General features: G+C 44.6%; 2 protein-coding genes across 2 annotated transcripts in view; one reads left to right on the forward strand and one right to left on the reverse strand.

Annotated features, from left to right (window-relative positions):
- CNTNAP2 (contactin associated protein 2) overlaps nucleotides 1-21,102 on the reverse strand; it is a 1,295,029-nt gene that overhangs the window by 431,964 nt on the left and 841,963 nt on the right. The window lies entirely within an intron of this gene.
- Nucleotides 1,274-8,713, forward strand: LOC132250863 (syncytin-A-like). The gene is made up of 2 exons (XM_059728635.1): nucleotides 1,274-1,645; nucleotides 6,713-8,713. The coding sequence occupies exon 2, from the start codon at nucleotides 7,028-7,030 to the stop codon at nucleotides 8,312-8,314; it is 1,287 nt and encodes a 428-aa protein (XP_059584618.1). The 5' UTR covers nucleotides 1,274-1,645; nucleotides 6,713-7,027; the 3' UTR covers nucleotides 8,315-8,713.

Here is a 21,102-nt window from a genome sequence, read left to right on the forward strand (position 1 = left end):
CTTTTATTTAGGGTGAAAAGGTTTTAGAGGCCAGATCTCCTTTAACTTACACTGGCTTAAGACGATAAATTCACTAACTTACATGGGGTAACTGTAATTTATATAAGTAAATGAAAGAAGAATCCTCTCTCATCCTGTAGTACTGGTGATAGTCAGGTCACAGAAAAATTATTATTTTCTGATTTATCTTTCACTGTTTTGGACCAAAAACATTATTTGTGCAGACAGGAACAGCTCCATTGCCTTCAGAGTATCTGTGTAATTTACACTACCAAAGATTTAGGTTTGAAGGTTTTGATTTGTTTGAAGTTTTGTTTTGATTTGATTAGTTTTAACATTTTTGCTTTCCTTTGTTTTTTATGATGGTGATTGTTGCTTCAGAATTATGTTTCCCACAAAAATGACAGTGGTGCAATCCTTCCTTCCGAGATGCAGCTAGTTTAGAAGCATTTTTGTCCACATTGTGATATGGGTCTGAAATCCCCAAAGCGTCCATCTCAAGAAGGTCACATAAGCACATACCTATTTTCAAATGTTTGCTAACAGGAATTAAAATGAAGAAGATATTTTCCTTGTTGCCTCTGATGGTACTATTAATAGAATATTAAATAATTTTCTATGAGGCTTTTGTCATTGGACATGACAGGGTCTACACTTCTTGGTATGAGAATAAAAGTAAATATTATTCCACCATATTAAACAGAAAAAAGACAGCAGGAAAAACACTGACACTGGATTATATTTATTTGTCAGGATTTCCCCCCACCCCCTCTGCCCCATAATCTCTTAAAACAGTTCCCAATCATGTTTCATCCATAAAGTTGCTATAAAATTACTGTGCTTTCATTTTTATATATCAATGAAACAGATTAATTATACTGGGGAAATAAAAAACAAACAAACCCATGTCTAATGATGACACAGCAGCCTCAAGTTTGAACAGATGAAAAATTAAGATAAACAGCTATATATTTCATGTTGATGGGTACCCCTGAACTTTCACTGCATTTTCTACTTCGGGAACAGCTTTGTATGTTTTGAAAAGTATTTTATCTAACCAAGGGCATAGAGTAGGTTGTTTAGGCTGGGGGAGATAGCTTGTTGCTTAGTTGCTTAATTGGCGGCCTTGCTAGAAGGAAAGCTGTATCAACAAAGTCCGGAGCTGGAAGCGGGGTTACTTGGGGGGGAGCTGGAAGGGGGGTTACTTGCTGGGCTTGCTATACATTTCATCACATCAGCAAGTTTAACTTGTTACGTAGCTATATAAGGCAGACGCCCACTGAGGTGTGGGTGCTTGCTTTGCGAACGATCGCCAAGCACCACTTTCTGCGCAGAAATAAAGATTAAGTTGGATCCTTCAACCCTGTGTGTTTATTGGCACAAGCGCACCGGGCACGAACTCACCATTGTTTGGGGACAACAATTTCTGGCGACCCAGATGGGACCCTAGCTGACTGCCTTGCCTGGTCCACCTCTTCGGCTCCGGCAACAACTGTGGATGGCGCGAGGGCCAGGCACCACTGACCTTATTCGTCGGAGGTCTGACCGTCTCCTGGTTGCCTGATGGAGTCAGGGAGGGGCACAACAGCGCAACGCTCGAAGGACCAACTTAATCAGGTGGGGCAAGGGAGGTTTCAACAGACTGGTGAGTACTTCTTTCCATATTTTGGGCAGGTTGGGAAAGAGACGGCTTTGAAAGTTCCGACCGTATAGATACCCTAGGCGAGTGAGATCGGGTGGCAGCCCCGTGAACTCCCTTTAAACAGTTTGGTTCTGAGGCTGAGCGGTGGTCGCTGTCCGGTAGTTGGATAATGGGAAGTAACCAGTCTAAGATTCCACCCTGCAGTCCCTTAGGATGCATTTTGAAAAATTGGCCAAAGTTTGGAAGTGACCCTATGACAAAACAACAGATGATTCGGTATTGCAATACATGTTGGCCACAGTACCAACTTGCAGACGGTGCAGCCTGGCTGGAGAATGGGTCTTTGGATTATAACACAATCTTGCAGTTACAGTTGTTTTGTAGGCGCCAAGGGAAGTGGGATGAGATGCTTTATGTAGAGGCATATATGACTTTATATAGGGATGAGGTTACACAGAAGTCGTGTGGGATATTTAGGGGAAGTGGGGTAATGGCTTTACGGGGGGTCACCACAGTATGTCCAAAGGAGTCGGAGGAGGAAGATGTGCAGTTGCTAATTGCTCCCATGGCTCCCCCGTCTCATCCTGTGAGCCATGCGTCACCACAGGAGACTTCCACTGCACCTGTAATGGCTTGTCAGGGATTCCCGGCTGGCTTGTCCAGTCCGTCGTCCCTCACCTCCCCTGACAGCCTTGGGTTGCCGTCCCCGGGTCCGGCGGATGCGGATAGTAGCAATCTGGTGGTAGAGGGGACTGTAGGAGATGGGGCGTTTAGCCCTGTGGCAAGTCGCTTACGATCAGGGGCCCAACCAGTAGTTCAGGCCCCTTTACGACAAGCGGTGGGTCCTGAGGGTGAACCAGTTTTTGTCCATGTGCCATTCAGCACGGCAGACTTGATAAATTGGAAACAGTCTGTGGGCCAATATCGACAGAATCCAGAGGCAATGGCCCAGTTGTTCTCTACTATTTTCCTCACCCACCAACCAAACTGGATAGATATTCAGGCCTTACTGGCCACTCTTCTGACTCCAGAAGAAAAGAGGTTGGTCATAGAGAAAGCACGCACGATAGCACAGCAGCGTCACCCAGCCGGTGATGTAGATGAACTTTGCCCTAAGAAAAATCAAGACTGGGATCCCAACACCCGAGGGGGCCGGAAGGAGTTAGAGCTGTATCGGGAGTTTGTGCTGGCTGCTCTCCGGGAGGCTATCCCCAAGCAGAAAAATTTGTCTAAATTGTATGAAGTGTGGCAGGGTCCGAAGGAGGATCCATCCAGTTTTTATGGGAGGTTATGTGAGGCAGCCAGACAGTGGACGGATTTAGATCCGGAGCTGCCAGAAAATGCCAAGATGTTTAACACACTGTTTATAGGACAGTCAGCCCCAGATATTAGAAGAAAACTACAGAAGACTGAAGGAGCAGCTGGAATGAGCATCAGCCAAATGATTGAGATTGCTTATAAAGTATACTCCAACAGAGATCAGGTTAAGGAGAAAAGGGAAGATAAGAGAATAAAGGCACAGGCGTCGTTACAAGCATTGTTGTTGGCAGTGGCAATTGTAGATCAGAGGAGTCGGGGACGAGGCAGGGGAAGTAGAGGGCATAGAGGAGGTGTGGGCTATGCTCCGGGAGGCTATGGCCAGGGTCCCAGGTTGGGACCTAATCAGTGTGCTATTTGCAAGCAGGAAGGGCATTGGAAAAATGAGTGCCCCAAGAGGGAGAAGAAGAGACGAGAGGAGGAAGAAAGATTGTTGATGTTGGATGGTTCTGACCAGGAGTGATGGGGACCGGGGGCTAACACTGAAGTAATCTCTGTCTCCCCCGACGAGCCCCTGGTTAAAATGCAAGTAGGGGGAGAACTTATTGACTTTCTAGTAGATAGTGGAGCCACGCATTCAGTTGTAACCAATTTTAAAGGACCCTTATCAAAAACCAAGATCCCCATAATTGGAGCCACCGGCCGGCGGACATATCGTCCTTTTGTGCCACCCATGGAATGCAAATTGGGAGGAAAGAAAGTGTCTCATCAGTTCCTGTATATGCCTGAGTGCCCCATACCTTTGTTTGGGAGGGATTTGCTGTGCAAATTGCAGGCCCAATTGACCTTTTCAGAGGGGAAAATTACTATGAAGATACCAACTGAGGAAGCCTGGAAAGCTCTGGTGTGTCTCCTATTGCAGGAGGGGGAGGAAGGGAGAATTCCCCCAGAAGTAGAAGACGCAGTAGTACCATGGGTATGGGCAGGAGAGAAGCCAGGAAGAGCCAAGCTGGCTACCCCTGTAAGCATTGATTTAAAGCCGGGAATTACCCCGCCCAGGGTGCCACAGTATCGATTGAAAATAGAATCTTGGAAAGGCCTGGAACCATTGATAAAGAGATTCCTTAAATATGGTTTACTTTGGGAGTGTCAATCATCTTTCAATTCCCCCATTTTGCCTGTAAAGAAACCCCACAGTAATGAGTATCGTTTTGTGCAGGACCTCAGAGCTGTGAACAAGGTCACGGTGACCCTCCATCCGGTGGTGAAGGACCCTTATACTTTGCTGACTACTTTGTCTGCAGAGGAACAGTGGTTTACAGTCCTGGACCTGAAAGATGCCTTCTTTTGCATCCCACTTGAAAGAGACAGCCAAGAGATTTTTGCATTTGAGTGGGAAGACACGAATACTAGGAGAAAAACCCAATTGTGCTGGACAGTTTTGCCTCAGGGTTTTAAGAACAGTCCCACTATTTTCAGCACTGCCTTAAGTACCGACCTTCAGAAGTGGGACAAAGGGACATCAGGAACTCTGTTACAGTATGTGGATGATTTGTTCATTGCAGCAAAAACAAGGGAAGAGTGCCACCTGCTGACCGTAAGTTTACTAAACTTCCTGGGACAGGGGGGTTACCGGATATCTCGAAAGAAAGCCCAAATAACAGAGAAAAAAGTACGGTATTTGGGATTTGACATCTCACAAGGCCAGAGGATGTTGGGCCCTGAAAGAAAAGAGGCCATCTGTCGGATGGCAGTCCCAAAGACCAAGAGACAGTTGCGAGGCTTTTTAGGTATGGCAGGATTCTGCCGGATTTGGATCCCCAATTTTGGACTAATAGCCAAGGCTCTTTATGAGGCCACTACTGGTAGTGAGGGAGATTTGCAATGGACGGCAGAATGCTGAAAGAGCTTTGACACTATCAAACAGGCCCTTATGACAGCACCGGCCCTGGGCCTACCTGATCTGAGTAAACCATTTCAACTTTATGTACATGAACGCCAAGGAGTAGCATCAGGAGTACTGACCCAGTACTTAGGTAGCTGGAGAAGAGCAGTGGCCTACTTCTCCAAACAATTGGATCCCACTAGTTTGGGATGGCCGGCCTGCCTGCGAGCAGTGGCAGCTACCGCTATGCTGGTAAAGGAATCTAAGAAACTTACTTTAGGACAACCAATGACTGTGTATACCCCACATTCAGTGCTGGCGGTGATGAATGCAAAGGGGGGAACCTGGCTTTCCCTTGGACGAATGGCTAAGTACCAGGCGACTCTCCTGGATCCAGGAGATATCCAGTTGCAAACCTCTAGTACCCTGAACCCAGCTACATTGATGCCATTGGAACAGGACGAAGGATTACAGCATGATTGCATTGAAACTATCGAGAGTGTGTATGCTAGTCGGCTGGATCTTAAAGATGCCCCACTACCTAATGCAGACCTTGAATTCTACACAGATGGAAGCAGCTTCATGGACAATGGAACCCGAAAGGCGGGATACGCCATGGTTACATCATGGGATACCGTGGAGGCAAACGCCTTGCCTCCAAATACCTCTGCACAGAAAGCTGAGCTTATTGCGCTGACCCGAGCTCTCCATTTGGCAAAAGGAAAGATAGCCACTATATACACGGATTCGAAGTACGCCTTTGGAGTCTTACACACCCACGGAGCTATATGGAAAGAGAGAGGATTCTTAATGGCAAGTAAAAGCCCAGTAAAGCATGGAACAGAAATCCTGAAATTACTTGAAGCCGTGATGGAAGCACTAGAGGTAGCTGTGGTGCACTGTAAGGCCCATCAAAAGGGAGATGCTGACGTTATTAAAGGAAATCGACAAGCAGATGCTGCGGTGAAAAAGGCAGCTAGAGGACAAGTTCAAGAGACTCAAATGTTGGCATTGATGCCTCAGGTAATGTTACCTGAGGAACCTCCCAAATATACTGAAAAAGAGAACCAACTCGCAGAGAAATTGGGAAGCAAAGAACAACAAGATGGATGGTGGGTTTTGCCTGAGGGACAAGTCCTGATGCCAAAACTGATTCTTAGCAAAGTGCTCCAAGAGTAACACCAGAGCACCCATATGGGAGCTGATGCCATGACCCAAGGTCTCCAAAGAATTGTAGTGGGACCTAAGATGAGAAAAACAGCAGAACAAATAGTGCGTAGATGCCCTGTCTGTTGTGCCAACAATCCTAAGATTTCCCCCAAACCTCCGCCAGGAGCAGGAAGGCAAGGACTATTAGCAGGAGAATGTTAGCAGATAGATTTCTCTGAAGTTCCCAGAAAGGGACACTACAAATACCTGTTAGTGCTCATGGACACTCTAACTAGATGGACTGAGGCCTTCCCGTGCCGAACCAACCAAGCAAAACAAGTGGTCCGGGTGATGCTAAAAGAAATGATTCCACGATTCGGAATCCCAGAGGGATTAGCCTCGGATTGAGGGCCACACTTTGTGTTGGAGGTGACCCAGGCAGTTTCCCGGGCTCTGGGGATACAATGGGACCTTCACACAGCATGGAGACCACAGTCAAGTGGACAGGTGGAACGAATGAATCAGACTCTAAAAAGACAGCTGGCTAAACTTTGCCAGGAAACTCAGTTGAAATGGCCCGAAGCTCTGCCTCTTGCCTTGCTTAGAGTGCGCATAGCCCCTAGAGCTAAATTGGGAGTTAGTCCATTTGAATTAATGTATGGAAAGCCATATCCTAAGAATCCAGTGGTGACACATGGGAGTCAAATGCATGTAAAAGGGGAAGGTTGGGTAAAAGATTATTTGTATACTTTGTCTGCTGTATTGTCTTCTCTCCACAGGTATGTCCAGGAACGACTTCCACTCCCTCTAGATACACCAGTCCACAAGTTCCAGATCGGAGACAAGGTGCTGGTCCGGACGTGGAAAGACGAGCTGCTTCAGCCCAGGTGGAAGGGACCGTATCCTGTGATTCTTACTACTCACGCTGCAGTGAAGGTTCAGGGGGTAAAACCGTGGATACACTACACTCGGGTGAAGGCCGCACCAGAAGTACCACCTGCAGGAGAAGTTGCTGAGAGTGTCGCACCGGAAGCCGACACAAACGGACACCGTTGGACAGCAGAACCAGTAGAAGAACTTAAATTTCTGTTTAAATGTCAACCATGTGGAAAGTAGTTCTTTGCATAGGTGTAATGTTTCTAGAGTCTAAGGGGTTGGTGCATCAAAGGTTCGAGAAGAGTCAAAGTGTGTGGGTTCATTTGGCAAAGGACATATTAAATGTCACTCATTTTTGTTTGGCAGGTGGAATATCAGTTGATGATATTTTCACGTCATGCCTTATAGGGGTGCCCACTCCAATGGAAGCACTCCAGAATCAGACTTGGTTCACATCTGGGGGAATAGGAGGTCCAATCAATTACACTAACAACTCCATGTGGGGAACCATTACCACAGAAAAAAACGCTAGTACCTTTGAAATAGATTTGTTGACAGTCACCTCCCCTGGTAACACCAGCTGTGCCAATTTTGTGAACTGTACCCAAGCTTGCAAAAGCCTAACCAAAGAAACGAAAATTTTCAATTGCTCAGACATGACTAATGTATCTTGCAACTACGTTCATGTTATATTACCCCGGGAGTGGTTCCTCCTTTGTGGGAAGACTGCCTATTCATATATCCCAGCCAATGCCACAGGAGGCCCTTGTGCTCTAGGCCGGTTGACTGTCTGGCTACCAGGTATGCCTAAGATCTCTAGTAAGCGTCACCGGAGAGGTTCGAAGGTGCTAGATAAATCCTGTGATAGTGACATAAACCTCCTGAGTGAGGCCGAGGTAGTGTCCTTAGCAGTTTTCCTAGTAGGGATGCTAGGTCTAGTAGTGGATGCTGAGAGGCAGCTTGGTAAGGTAGCCTGTGCCCTGGCAAAGGGCCTAAATACAACTTCACAGGCCCTAGCTGCCCTCAATATTGAAATGAAAGAACTAAGAGGAGCTACTCTGCAAAATAGAGCAGCCATAGATTACCTGTTGCTGAGGCATAACCACGGATGTGAAGAGTTTGAGGGAATGTGTTGTTTTAATTTGACAGATAACTCCGAGTTGATAGAGTCAAAAGTGCAGAAGTTAAAAAAAGTTCTGTCCCACATTAAGCAAGGGGAAGGGTTCGACTTCTCATGGCTTACTTCTTGGCTTCCTAATTTTTCATGGCTTAAGCAAATTTTCCTATTAATTGTGGCAAGTATGTGTATTTTCTTGATGATCTGTTGTGGGATACAGTGTGCGCCAATGTGTTGTGAGATACTCAAGAAATCAATTTCTTCCCCAGTTCACCGCGTGATGTTTGTAAAATCATCAGTTACAAACCCGATCCAAAACAATCGGGAGGAAGCAAAAAGATTTCTGGAGATGAGAAAGATAGTCGAGAACTATGGGCCTTTTCTATAAGGGCCATAGTCTCGAAGTGGGGATTTGATGGGTACCCCTGAACTTTCACTGAATTTTCTACTTCGGGAACAGCTTTGTATGTTTTGAAAAGTATTTTATCTAACCCAGGGCATAGAGTAGGTTGTTTAGGCTGGGGGAGATCGCTTGTTGCTTAGTTGCTTAATTGGTGGCCTTGCTAGAAGGAAAGCTGTATCAACAAAGTCCGGAGCTGGAAGGGGGGTTACTTGGGGGGGAGCTGGAAGGGAGGTTACTTGCTGGGCTTGCTATACATTTCATCACATCAGCAAGTTTAACCTGTTACGTAGCTATATAAGGCAGACGCCCACTGAGGTGTGGGTGCTTGCTTTGCGAACGATTGCCAAGCACCACTTTCTGTGCAGAAATAAAGATTAAGTTGGATCCTTCAACCCTGTGTGTTTATTGGCACACGCGCACCGGGCACGAACTCACCGTTGTTTGGGGACAACAATGTCTGTTTTGAGAGAAAACATTACATTTCCTTTCTGAAACATTTAAATTCCTCTTGTCCTTCCGGGCAGGAGGCTCCTGAAGTGTGATCTCCACTGATTAAACCTGTGCCTCTATAAAAATACAAACTCTCCCTCGTGTAGAAAGATGGACTGTTAAGGTTCCTGAGCTTATAGTTTTGAATGGCTTTTCTTAAGAAAAAGAACAGAGAATGAGGTTATAGATACACACGTGCATTTGGGGTTGTTTCAAAAGGGCAGCAGCTGTCATGTTCTAACTGTAATGTGTTGACAAGCCCAGAACAGTCCAAATGTAGCAAAACTGCTCCAACTTTTAACTCTGGATGAAGCAGCATTTTTGGTGAAGCTGGAGCAGATTTGCTACATTTGTATTATTCACGTCTTGTCCATACATAATAGAACATAGCAGCTGTTGCCCTTTTGAAACAGCCCCAAATGTGCATGTCTCCATACCCTAAGAAATTACCTAATTTGGTAACTGTAAATTGCTGAATATGAATCTATGTTTACTACTGGTCCATAAAATACTACCCTATTCTCAACAGAATCTGACACTTTTCCCTTCCTGACTTCATAGAAACTAAGGTGATTAATTTCTGTTTTCTACAGAGACTGATAGGGAGTCTTCCTGCCCTCTCCCTAATCTCTAATTCATAGGACATCTTTTGGGATAGGTATGGGGACAACCTTGAATCATTAAACCCATTTTTTTCTGTAGACTTGTGTTTTTACTGATGTGAGCCTGAGGCAGTAAATGCCAAAAGCTCTGCCACTCAAAGAAACCATGTATCCGTTTCATATATCAACCCCACAACAGGATTTCAGTTGGGAATGGAGTCCTATGTCTCACTTCCTGACTGCTTTGAATACTTTTAATTTCATAGTTTTCATCGCTACAGTATTTCTTGAAGGAGGTAAGTATGTGAACCCCTTGAAGAGTGGAAGAATATCTGGCAGAGATACACAGTTGAGATGAGCCCTTCAAGCTGTCTGGTATCCCTAATTCAAACAACGGGCTGCTTATAAGGTGCAGTGAGGGTGAAACCAGGTAAAAGAGTCTTGCTACAGCTCCAGAGTCAGGATCATGAGCCTTACTCTGGACTAGTCATCTCATATATAAAATAAATACCTTGTCATTTTTGTTAGGGAGTTGAAAACAGGTAGTTGCAAAGCTAACTGCATCATTCACTTCTATGCCATTAGCAAAAGAAACCAGTATGACCAGTGAGCCACCAGACTTGGCCTTTGACTTTGTAGAAGGTGTAGGCTGCAAATGCATTCTAACTACACTTCTAATACTATACTTAGTTTGACCCTGGAATAGCTTTAGACAACTTACATCTTAGTATTATCACTACTAAATGGGAATAGCTGACTAAACTCCATTGATTAAAAGTTTCTAGTACAGAAATAAAAATGAAGAATAAAAAAATATAACCTGCAGCTTTTTGTGAAATCACATTTGAACCACAAATAAGGCACCACTTAAGACAGCTCCTGTTTAATATTTAATATGATAAATTATTTAAAATGTCTATTTTTTGAAGATGTGCCCTTCAAATTTCTTTCTTTTTTTTTTAATCTGTTTTTAATGGAGATTAATTCCCTTATTTCCTGGCATTTTTCTAATTATGTCTTTAAAATTCTGATTTGAGTTGGTGTAGTGTCAAAAACTTGGTCATCACAATCCTCACTAAGCAAGAGCAAGTGGCTGCATAGTAATAAACGTATCTCTGAGTGACATTATGCTGGATTTCCAGGCAATTAGACCCTGTAATGCCATCACTATCAATCTGTCTAGTTTTCTGAGAGAGGATGTATATTATAAAATTATACAGTGAAACTTAGAAATATGGATACTATACTCATGATAATGTGGGTTTTTTCTTCTTAAATTAAAAGACAACTTTTTCAAAAGCATTAGATCCCATCACACCTTATTGCTGGTGCATGGGGAGCCCAATACCAGACTCCTAATGCACCAGCAAGCTCCCATGGCTGGGAACCCCATGCACCTCAGTTGAGGGGTCCCAGTACAGAGGCACACCGTGCATCCCCAGGGCTGGAGGACTGCCACTGTGGCAATATCTCTGCTCTGCAGCTATGGGGAAATCCTTGGGACCAGAGGATAGCTGCAGGACTATTCCCTACTCTTGGGGTGTGGGAAACCCCTGGGACTGAAAGATCACCATGATTTCTGGCCCTTGGTGTTCCCTGCACTTTGGAGTCCTAGGGATCATGGCAGCCATGACCCTGGGTTCCAGGGGTTTCCTGAACCCTACAAGCCCTAGGGATCATGGGAGATACAATCACCAGGGCTTGGGAGTGTGGAAAACCCTGGACATGGGGGATCATGGCTGATGCGATCCCCAAGTCTCAGGGGTTTTACACTGGGCACGGTGCACCCCTGCAGCTCGGAGCCCCATCAGCTGACAGGGCTCCCATCCACAGGGGAGACCCTGCTAGGTGTGCAAATTAAAGCACAATATCATAAAATCATAGAAAATTAGGGTTGTAAGGGACCTCAAAGCAGGACCAACCCCAACTATATCATTCAGGCCAAAGCTTCTAGCCAGGTCTCGAAAACCTTCAAGGGTGGAGCTTCCACCACCTCTCTGGGTAACCTGTTCCAGTATTTTATTACGCTCCGAGTGAGAAAATTCTTCCTAATATCTAACCTAAACTTCCCTTGCTGCAACTTGAGACGATTGTCCCTTGTTCGGTCATCTGCCACCACTGACAGAAGTCTAGTTCCATCCTCTTTTGAACCCTGCTTCAGGTAGTGGAGACCTCAGGGAATACAAGAAACTTGCTCTGCTAACTGGAAATACAAGATACTTGTTGTGTCATGACCTCATCCCACCTCTAACACATTACCAAGACTAAAGCTTAAATTACATTAATTTTGGTAGAAGGGAGAAATGCCTCTAACAACTTCGATTTTACATGGAAGACACGCAAATACTATAGTGATAGGCAGTAACATAAAATCATATAGGATGCATCTACATGTGAGTTTTACTGTGGAGTTGACTATTTAGCTCAATAGTACAGCGACACTGTCTACATATGCACAGGTATTATGGTACAGTAAATTAACTCTATCATAGGATAGTACTGTCAGGGACAGTACTATCCTACAGTGGAGTAATTTACTCTGCCAAAATACATGTGTAGACAGTGACAGGGGCTGGCTGAGGCATGAGGGTGTGAAAAGGCAGGAGCTGCCTGCTGCCTAGCCTCTCACTGTTGCACCTGCATGCCCCAACCAGCCCCTCCATTGCCCAACACCACCACCAGGAGCCTGGGGCTCATCCGCAGGGTCCCTGAGAGCCTCGGTCTGCTCCACCCTGGCTCAAAGTGCTGTGGTCTTGGACACGCATGTAAATGCTGGTGTGAACTACACCAGAGCTTATGACTTTGCCTTAATGGCACGTGTAGATGTGCCCATAGAAAGCAAATGCACACTTGTATCCTACATAAATGACAGATAGATAGAAATGAAAGCAGGTGAAAGCAGGATGGCTAGATGATGATTAGTAACATCCTGATAATACTTGGTTTTAATAGCATGCTCTTTATGCAGGAAGATTTAAATACAGGCAACTTCAGATCACCTTACAGTTACTTAGAGGCACCATGGTGGTGGCAAGTATTCTGCAGAATTTCAGTAAGGGTAAGATAGGTAGCTACATTTTAAATTCATGATATCCATTTAAAGAATGATTGAAGGACAAGACAGAGGACTCCTGGAGCTCTAGAGGAGGAAAGGCTGTTACAATTGCACAGAAATACTCCTTTGTTGTTTGATTTTTCCTTTAATGAGTAAAAAATGACATCTAGAAGATTTTCCACAACTTTTTATTTTTAATTACCTGCCATGGCCATTTTCAGCCTAAACAGATTTTTTTCCCCCCCAAAAAAGTTACAAGCAAATGAAAAATAGAGGGCAGAAGAGAAACTCTTTGACTATAACAATAACCTATGAATTATTTCTTAAGGCTTATGAGACTGCAATAATACTAGTTTTACATCTTCACAAAACTGCTGCTCTAGAATAGCATTTGCATTTAATAGCAGTTTTCACCTCCAAAGTGCTTTACAAACATTAGCTGCTGTCAAACTGAAGATATTCACTGATATGCTACACTGGTTTGGAAAAAAAAAAAAAAAAAAAAAAATCAACAAAAATTAAGTTTCTAGCAACAGATAAACAGCAGAGATCCTTAGCGGAGGACAGCTGGTTTGTGGAAATAATTGAATTTACATGTATCCAACCTTTCTTGCATTAACATAAAAAAGCACTAAAATAAATATCTTTACCAATAACTTTTATCAGAACATCCTAATGGGTTTATAATCCCCAAGTGAAAATCGAGGCAGAGATAGTAAGCAACTTGCCCAAGTCAGAAAACAAAGTCAGTGTTGGAGCTGACTTAATTTCATGTGTTGTAACCCCACATTTTTTTTAATAAACAAAATCTGCAGAAGATAATCAGTGCCAAAATGTTACTAATCAATCAAGGGGCAAAATTCATGCACCTATCATATGGCTGAAGGTCATTATTTTACAAGAATAGTTAACACTAAATTACAATTTTTCCTCTACTGAAAATTCTTAATATTCATTTACTAAAATGAGTCATTATCCAATTATCTTACTGATTAAATTACCTAAATGTCCAGATTATAATTGCATTCATTAGTTACTAAAATTGTGCTGGCAAATGGTATATCACAAATATGGCTGTGAAACTTGTATGCTGTTATTCTGTAATATTAAATTAAATTATTTAATATCTATCATTATCAATACATAATAGTAGTTGTAAGTATAAAACACTACTTGCTAGGTGATAGTATTTTTTGGACAGAAAAATAAAATAGCCTTAATTTTGTTTTTCCTAAATATCAATCAGAGTAATGGGTTGGCAAGCTTATTTTACTACTGGGCTAGTAAACTGCTTTAATCATTTTAGAAAATTGGTTATAAATAATTTAAATAGCGCACAATTTTAGGATTTGCAGGTATGTAAGAGGGCTTTTTTTGCATGTCTGGTTTAAATAAGACATGACTACATTTGAGTCAAACATTTTCATGTTTAGAAGTATTCATATTGAGTAGCTAACATTCAAATTCTCATGAATGACAGTCAATAAACTGGAAAGACGACAACCCTTTTCCATTAAAAAGTGAATGTGTCCACTTCTCCAAAGCAAAACGCCTCTCTGTGAATGAGGACTGAAATGTCAGATGAGGGAAAAAGGTTGATAAAGTTCACTTGGAGCATGTTTATAAACTCAAGCAGATTTATGAAATAGAGGATTTCCCATTTGACTGCTACCTCACCTTGGCCTTGCTTGTGGCTATAACAACAAAACCAGAAAAAGGTGATTCAAACAAAGAAAATGAACTACTATGAAAGCTAATTAAAAAAGACCAATGGGCTCTCAATTGCTGGATATGAATGGCATTTGTCAGGAGCTGATTTATTATACTGTGGCAATCACATCTGGACTGACACTGATGACCTATTATACTGCAGCCTGCTACATCTTGAAATATCTACTTTCCAAAACCCAGATGGGCATTTAGAGTTGTTTTTTTCTTTCATTCCCAGTATGTCTAGATGAATTGGCTGCCTGCTGCAATTATCAAAAGGCCCTTACTATAGAGATTGCACATAAGAGGGGGCCCAGATTGAATTTGGCTCTCAGCTAATTGACTATTTGTGTTCTAAGGAGGAAATGGGAATAGGATTCTGAATGGGCTAATTAGAATTAAACTGGCTTGTTATAAAAAAAAAAACCTTCTAGCAAGACCACTCATCTCAATCATTCTGAAGACTTAACAATTTAAAGACGGCCAACAGCTCAAGGAAAACACTTCTGAGATTATTAATGATATCTTCCCTCTTCCTGTCTTCTTATCCAACTCCAAATCCCTCACCATGAAAAACCAGATAATCTCTGTTTTGTGAGTAAACAACTATTTATATGTTTGAATGTCTCTCTTGATTCAGTGTGTACAAATTCATGGAAGATATAGAGACACCATTATAGTTCTTTGGTTAAATATATGTTAAAAGTAAGATGGCAGAACATGAAGACATTTACCCAACTTGATATTTTACTGAGACATAAAAAGTGAAATATTGGCATTTTCCAAGAAAGCAGCAGTTCAACCATTGACTCAAAGGACAGCAATGCAATTAGTATGAGAACCTCAAAGGAAACTCAGTTCATTTATAAGCGTACATCTTATTTTAAAAGGGTTAACATTAACAAACTTTTTCAGCAGCAAATCTTTGAAGCCTAATTGTCTTTCAATCATGCTATATTTACTGAAATGGAATGATTCCTGATTTATGACCAGGTGTACAACATTGAATCAGGCCTTCCAGAGCTTGATCTGGCTCTGTATCAGACTTCAACCATCACTGATAAAAAACAGCTACTAGAAAAATCTGCCCTGTGACAGACAATGCAGTTCCTTCATCATGTGTTTTCTGTTTTGAAAAAATAGGAAAGGGAGTAACTTAGAGCAGGTTTCTTCGAGTTCGTTCCCTTAGTTTCTTCAAAAAAAGAAAAGGTTTGAGGAACTATTAGTATAGTCTATTATGTGTTCATTGATGACTCCAATTGAAAAAAAAATGCAGTTGTACCTATTTTTTTAACAGTTTTACATCAAAATAAAGAGAGAGGCTCAATCAAGAACACCATGTTTCCATGAGACAGAGCTGAGGGGAGGGAAGACATTCAGCTACATTTGTGCTTCACTGATCCTGAAGCCATTGCCAGTGAGAGCAGCTTTCATGACAGCTTTTATTTTGGCTGCCAATAGTCATGGACTTCACAACTGATGGTTTGGTAGAGCTCTAGACACCTTGCTCTATAAACATATGCTCAATTTAGTAGTCTAGGTTGTAATTTGGGCACAGTGCTGTGGAAGGTGTGTAGACACAATGCCTATAAGTTGGTTGTAACTTGGGCAATGCTAAGGTGTGTACATACAACACACATCATAAGTTATCTTCTCAAGTTCTTTAGTTACTATCTACACTAGGCTTCTCCCATTGTTCCTAGAAAGAATCTGCTGCTGGCAGACTAACAGACTACCTTTCCTTCCCTTCTGCTTAGAAACTCTGCTCCCCACTGTCGGGACCGAGGGCGGTCTAAGGCTATGGCCGGTAGCCTGGACCATCAGGTGGGGTTTTTCCACGATGGAGTAGAGTTAGGCACAGAAGCGTATTGGTTTTACAAAGAAAGCTTTACTTACACTGCCGATGGTCACAGTGCAGGAAGGAAACTTGCTTGAGTTGCAGTTGCACACTAACAACTACGTCGAGTGGGTAAGGTAACTAGTAGGGTGAAAGTGCTAGACTTTAGGAAAGCTGATTTCAATGAACTCAGGTGATTAGTCAAGGACGCAGTGCAGAGTAAGAGATTTGAAGAAATGGAAGCCCAAGAAGGGTGGCTGTGCCTTAAGGAAATGATCCTTCGGGCAAAAAGCAAGATGATCCCCGAGCGAGGCAAAAGAGGGAAAGGGGCCAGGAGGCTTCCATGGCTGACCAGAGAAATCCAGGGCAGCCTAAGGGACAAAAGGGGAGCACATAAAAAGTGGAAACAGGGTGAGATCACTAAAGATGAATATACCTCCTCTGCTCGTGCTTGTAGGGAGGCAGTTAGACGGATCAAAGCTACCATGGAGCTGAGGATGGCAAACCAAGTAAAAGACAACAAGAAATTGTTTTTTAGATATATAGGGAGTAAAAGGAAGGCCCAGGGAGGAATAGGACCCCTGCTAAATGGGCAGAAACAATTGGTGACAGACAGGGGGGACAAGGCTGAACTCCTCAACGAGTTCTTTGCCTCAGTGTCGTGCATCAGCAGATGCATGACGAATAGGTCCAAGGAGGTGATACTTCCCCTCTGTCGGGCGCTGGTCAGACCGCAGTTGGAGTACTGTGTGCAATTCTGGGCACTGCAATTCAAGAGGGATGCGGATAACCTGGAGAGGGTCCAGAGAAGGGCCACTTGTATGGTTAAGGGCCTACAGACCAAGCCCTACGAGGAGAGACTAGAGAAACTGGACCTTTTCAGCCTCCGCAAGAGAAAGTTGAGAGGTGACCTTGTGGCCGCCTATAAGTTCATCACAGGGGCACAGAAGGGAATTGGTGAGTATTTATTCACCAAGGCGCCCCCGGGGGTTAGAAGAAATAATGGCCACAAGCTAGCAGAGAGCAGATTTAGATTGGACATTAGGAGGAACTTCTTCACAGTTCGAGTGGCCAAGGTCTGGAACGGGCTTCCAAGGGAGGTGGTGCTCTCCCTACCCTGGGGGTCTTCAAGAGGAGGTTAGATGAGCATCTAGCTGGGGTCATCTAGACCCAGCACTCTTTCCTGCTTATGCAGGGGGTCGGACTCGATGATGTATTGAGGTCCCTTCCGACCCTAACATCTATGAATCTATGAACAAACACAAATGAGATCTCTTCCGAACCGAACTGAGATGAGTCATCGATGTACAACTCCAAGAGCGTTTCACACGGGGGTACGTCAAATTTTCCACTATGATGGGGAGTGGCTAAAAGCTGATCAGGCCTTTATGTCCTCCTCCAAGACACACGCGGAGTTTGCTAGGCTCCACAGCGCGCTCAGAGTTCCCCACAAGATGGTTGTGGAGTCCTCCAACTTGGGCGGAAACTGCTCTAACCTTTTATACAGCTAGCGAGCCAATTGCTAGCCGCCACGTAGGAATAATTTAGAATTGACCAATAGTGGGACACTAATTTGCATACGTGTGGTGGGAACTCTTTTGCACCGGGGATTTCTCTCTGCAGCTGAGAAATCCACCGTGCAAAGAAAGCTCCATGTGGCAGGAAAATTCCAATGTGCCGAGGCACTAAAAATCATTGGGTTATGACATGCCCCCTTGCCGATGGCACAGCTGGAATTTTAAACCACATGCGCGTCGTTTGAGTTGTTACGAGCTCTCTCGGCTGGTTCATAAGTTAAACGGTTAAACACAAATTCAGACAACAAAATAAGTTCGTCCTCTAAGGACCGAATCAAATAATAGCCGGCACTAACACACAGACACATAATTATATTCATAACAAGAAATTCAACTATCAGGACTTCAGTAGGCGTCATGGCGAAGTCACAAGTCAAGTCCTCGCTTCTTCAATGCTGTTTTCCGTCTCTCTCTCGGGACTTCCCTCTACCACGCACTTTGAGTCCTGGACCTGTGAAAAGAAAATCCTCAAAATGATAAATTAACCTATATTATAATTATAATATTTATATGGAACCGCACATGGTAGGGCAGTCAGCAAGATTTATCACCGCTCCCCGCTTTTTATAGCACACGATACAGGTGCTTGGGCATGGCTCCGCTTTGGACGATTTTTCTCTTGCACGCTCGTGGACACAACTGATGCGGAAGTGGATGGCAAACACCGCGGGGTTTTATCCACGTTCAGCAAGACGAAAACGTCGATGACAATGTCGAGGAGTCGTCATCTAGCTTGTCTGGATACTGAAAACCTAGTTCATAAGCCAGTTGCCACTGGCCTGCGTCTCCCAGGACTCGGAGCTGTTGTTTGGTGAGCCCAGAATGGTTTATGAGGAACCCAAACATGATTCGCTCTTCGGGCATTCTCTGAGGCAACGGTTGATGATCAGATTCGCTATGGCTTGCGCCCTGAGCTTCAATCGGGTATATAGTAGATCGATGCTCCCAGTCGCTGAGTGTTTTCGACTTCATCAGGATGTGCAATCGCGAAAGCTGACGCAAAAGGTTGCTTGCAGGTTCACCAACCATTGGGTTGAGGAAAACTCGGAGGACGATGTTCTTTCCTCCATAGGCCTCAACACAGGCTCTTACGCTGTCTAGCTTTATTGGAACCATTCTAGGATTTCACAGATAGCGGTGAGGCCATGGCCCTCTCTGTTGGGATGGTGTTAGTCCCAGTACACATGCTCTGGGGTTCCAGGAGTAGTATGAGATCCCGACTATGGCCAGCAAAAGCTGCTCTGCGCTGGCTTTCTCCGGCCGGACGTCATGCCATGCATGAGATTCCTGACCAACTTGTCCTGCAGCAAGCGCCAGAAGCAGAATGGGCCAATGAGTGTTGAACGTCACTGTATTGATGTCGATGGCATGCCCTCTGCTCCACGAGGCCCGCCGGATCAGGAAACTTGCTTCTTCCAAGTCCAACAAATCGGACCCAAATTCCACAACTAGGCGTCCCATCCACACGGCTAGGGTCTCTTCAGGCTTGATCTTTGACTCCTCATACAGTTCCTGCAACTCAGTTCGAGTACGAGCACGATAGGTGGTAGTACAAACTGCACTCGACGGATCAGTTGCCTGGCAGGTCGTTGTCACAGGGCGAACTGTTGCTAGAGCCATTACTGATTCTGGTAGGAGGGGCGGATGCTCTCCTCCGCTCGATGCTCCCTCCCTGTGGCAAGAAGACGGGGCCGCCAGAGGCGACGTCACTTCAGTGGGCGGGACGGATTCTCGCTCGTTCTTTTGAAGCTCCGCCCGTCTTTTCTGGCTCCTCCGCGTGGCTCCCTTCTTGTTCGGCGCCATCTTGAAATGGCGTCTCAAGATTCTCTCTCACAGCCGTATCTTTAGCCGCCTGAACGGTTGTGAGCAGCTGGGCTTTCAAACTTGCATTTTCCCACATGAGAGTTGTCATAGCATGGACCATTGCACTTAACATTTTTCCCCTGTCGCGCTTCGGGGCTGCCCCTTCAGTTGCGGCACGTCCCTCCGTCTCCAAACTCTCATGGAGATCGGACGGGAGCTCGTGGCTTCTCAATCTAGACAACACTGCTTGGGGAGTAAACTGGTCTTCTGTCTCCTGCACATATCCCAGGCAGCGGGTATACTTTGGGTCGAGGGTCGGGTCTACTGCGCCCACCGGTTTCACTCGGACTGAGGATACGGTGCCCCCTTCCTCTCGGGATCTAAATAGGACCCGCTCTCCACCCATCACACACCCGAAAGCTCCGGGGTGAAGATGTGCTTCCTTCTCTTCTCCCTTCAGCGAAAAGTAACCCCTGATGGGCCTTTCACCTGTTCTGCCCGCCTGATGGTGAGCAATATGCGCCTCTAATTCTTCGGCGTCTGTTACATGCTGTTTTCCACTGCGCCAAGGGCAGTTTCTCACAAACTCTAACTCCATTGTGTCTTCCCCGCATCCTGTTCGTGACGCCATGTCAGGACCGAGGGTGGTCTAAGGCTATGGCCAGTAGCCCGGACCGTCAGGTGGGGTTTTTCCACGACGGAGTGGAGTTAGGCAAGGAAGGATATTGGTTTTACAAAGAAAGCTTTATTTACACTGCCGATGGTCACAGTGCAGGAAGGAAACTTGCTTGAGTTGCAGTTGCACACAAACAAACACAAATGAGATCTCTTCCGAACCGAACTGAGATGAGTCTTCGATGTACGACTCCACGAGCGCTTCACACGGGGGTACGTCAAATTTTCCACTATGATGGGGAGTGGCTAAAAGCTGATCAGGCCTTTATGTCCTCCTCCAAGACACACGTGGAGTTTGCTAGGCTCCACAGCGCGCTCAGAGTTCCCCACAAGATGGTTGCGGAGTTCTCCAACTTGGGCAGAAACTGCTCTAACCTTCTATACGGCTAGTGAGCCAATTGCTAGCCACCACGTAGGAATAATTTAGAACTGACCAATAGTGGGACACTAATTTGCATATGTGTGGTGGGAACTCTTTTGCACCGGGGATTTCTCTCTGCAGCTGAGAAATCCACCGTACAAAGAAAGCTCCATGTGGTGGGAAAATTCCAATGTGCCGAGGCACTAAAAATCATTGGGTTATGACACCCACAATCTCTTCTCAGTATCTGATGAAGTGAGTTGCTGCTTATGAAAGCTTATGCATCTTTGATTTAATTAGTTTATAAGGTGCACATCTAAACTGCCTTGTGCCCCTGTACCAGAGGAAGTACTGAATGAATAGAACCTATCCTGGTCCTGTCTGCACTGAAGTTGTGGAGAGGCAACTAAGGGAATAGGGATGGAAGAGAAGAGGGAATAATTCAGAGACAAACTTGGTGATATTGTCATGATTTCTTATGAATGTGATGCATGCCTTAGTGTGCATTTGTTTCATAATTTCATAGTTGGTAGGGTCGGAAGGGACCTGAGCAGATCATCAAGTCCAACCCCCTGCCATGACAGGAAAGAGTACTGGGGACAAACGACCCTGGCAAGGTGTTCAGCTAGCCTCCTTTTAAAGACCCCCAGGGTAGGAGCAAGCA

Source organism: Alligator mississippiensis, chromosome 5 (genome assembly GCF_030867095.1).
Source record: "Alligator mississippiensis isolate rAllMis1 chromosome 5, rAllMis1, whole genome shotgun sequence".
NCBI lineage: Eukaryota > Metazoa > Chordata > Crocodylia > Alligatoridae > Alligator > Alligator mississippiensis.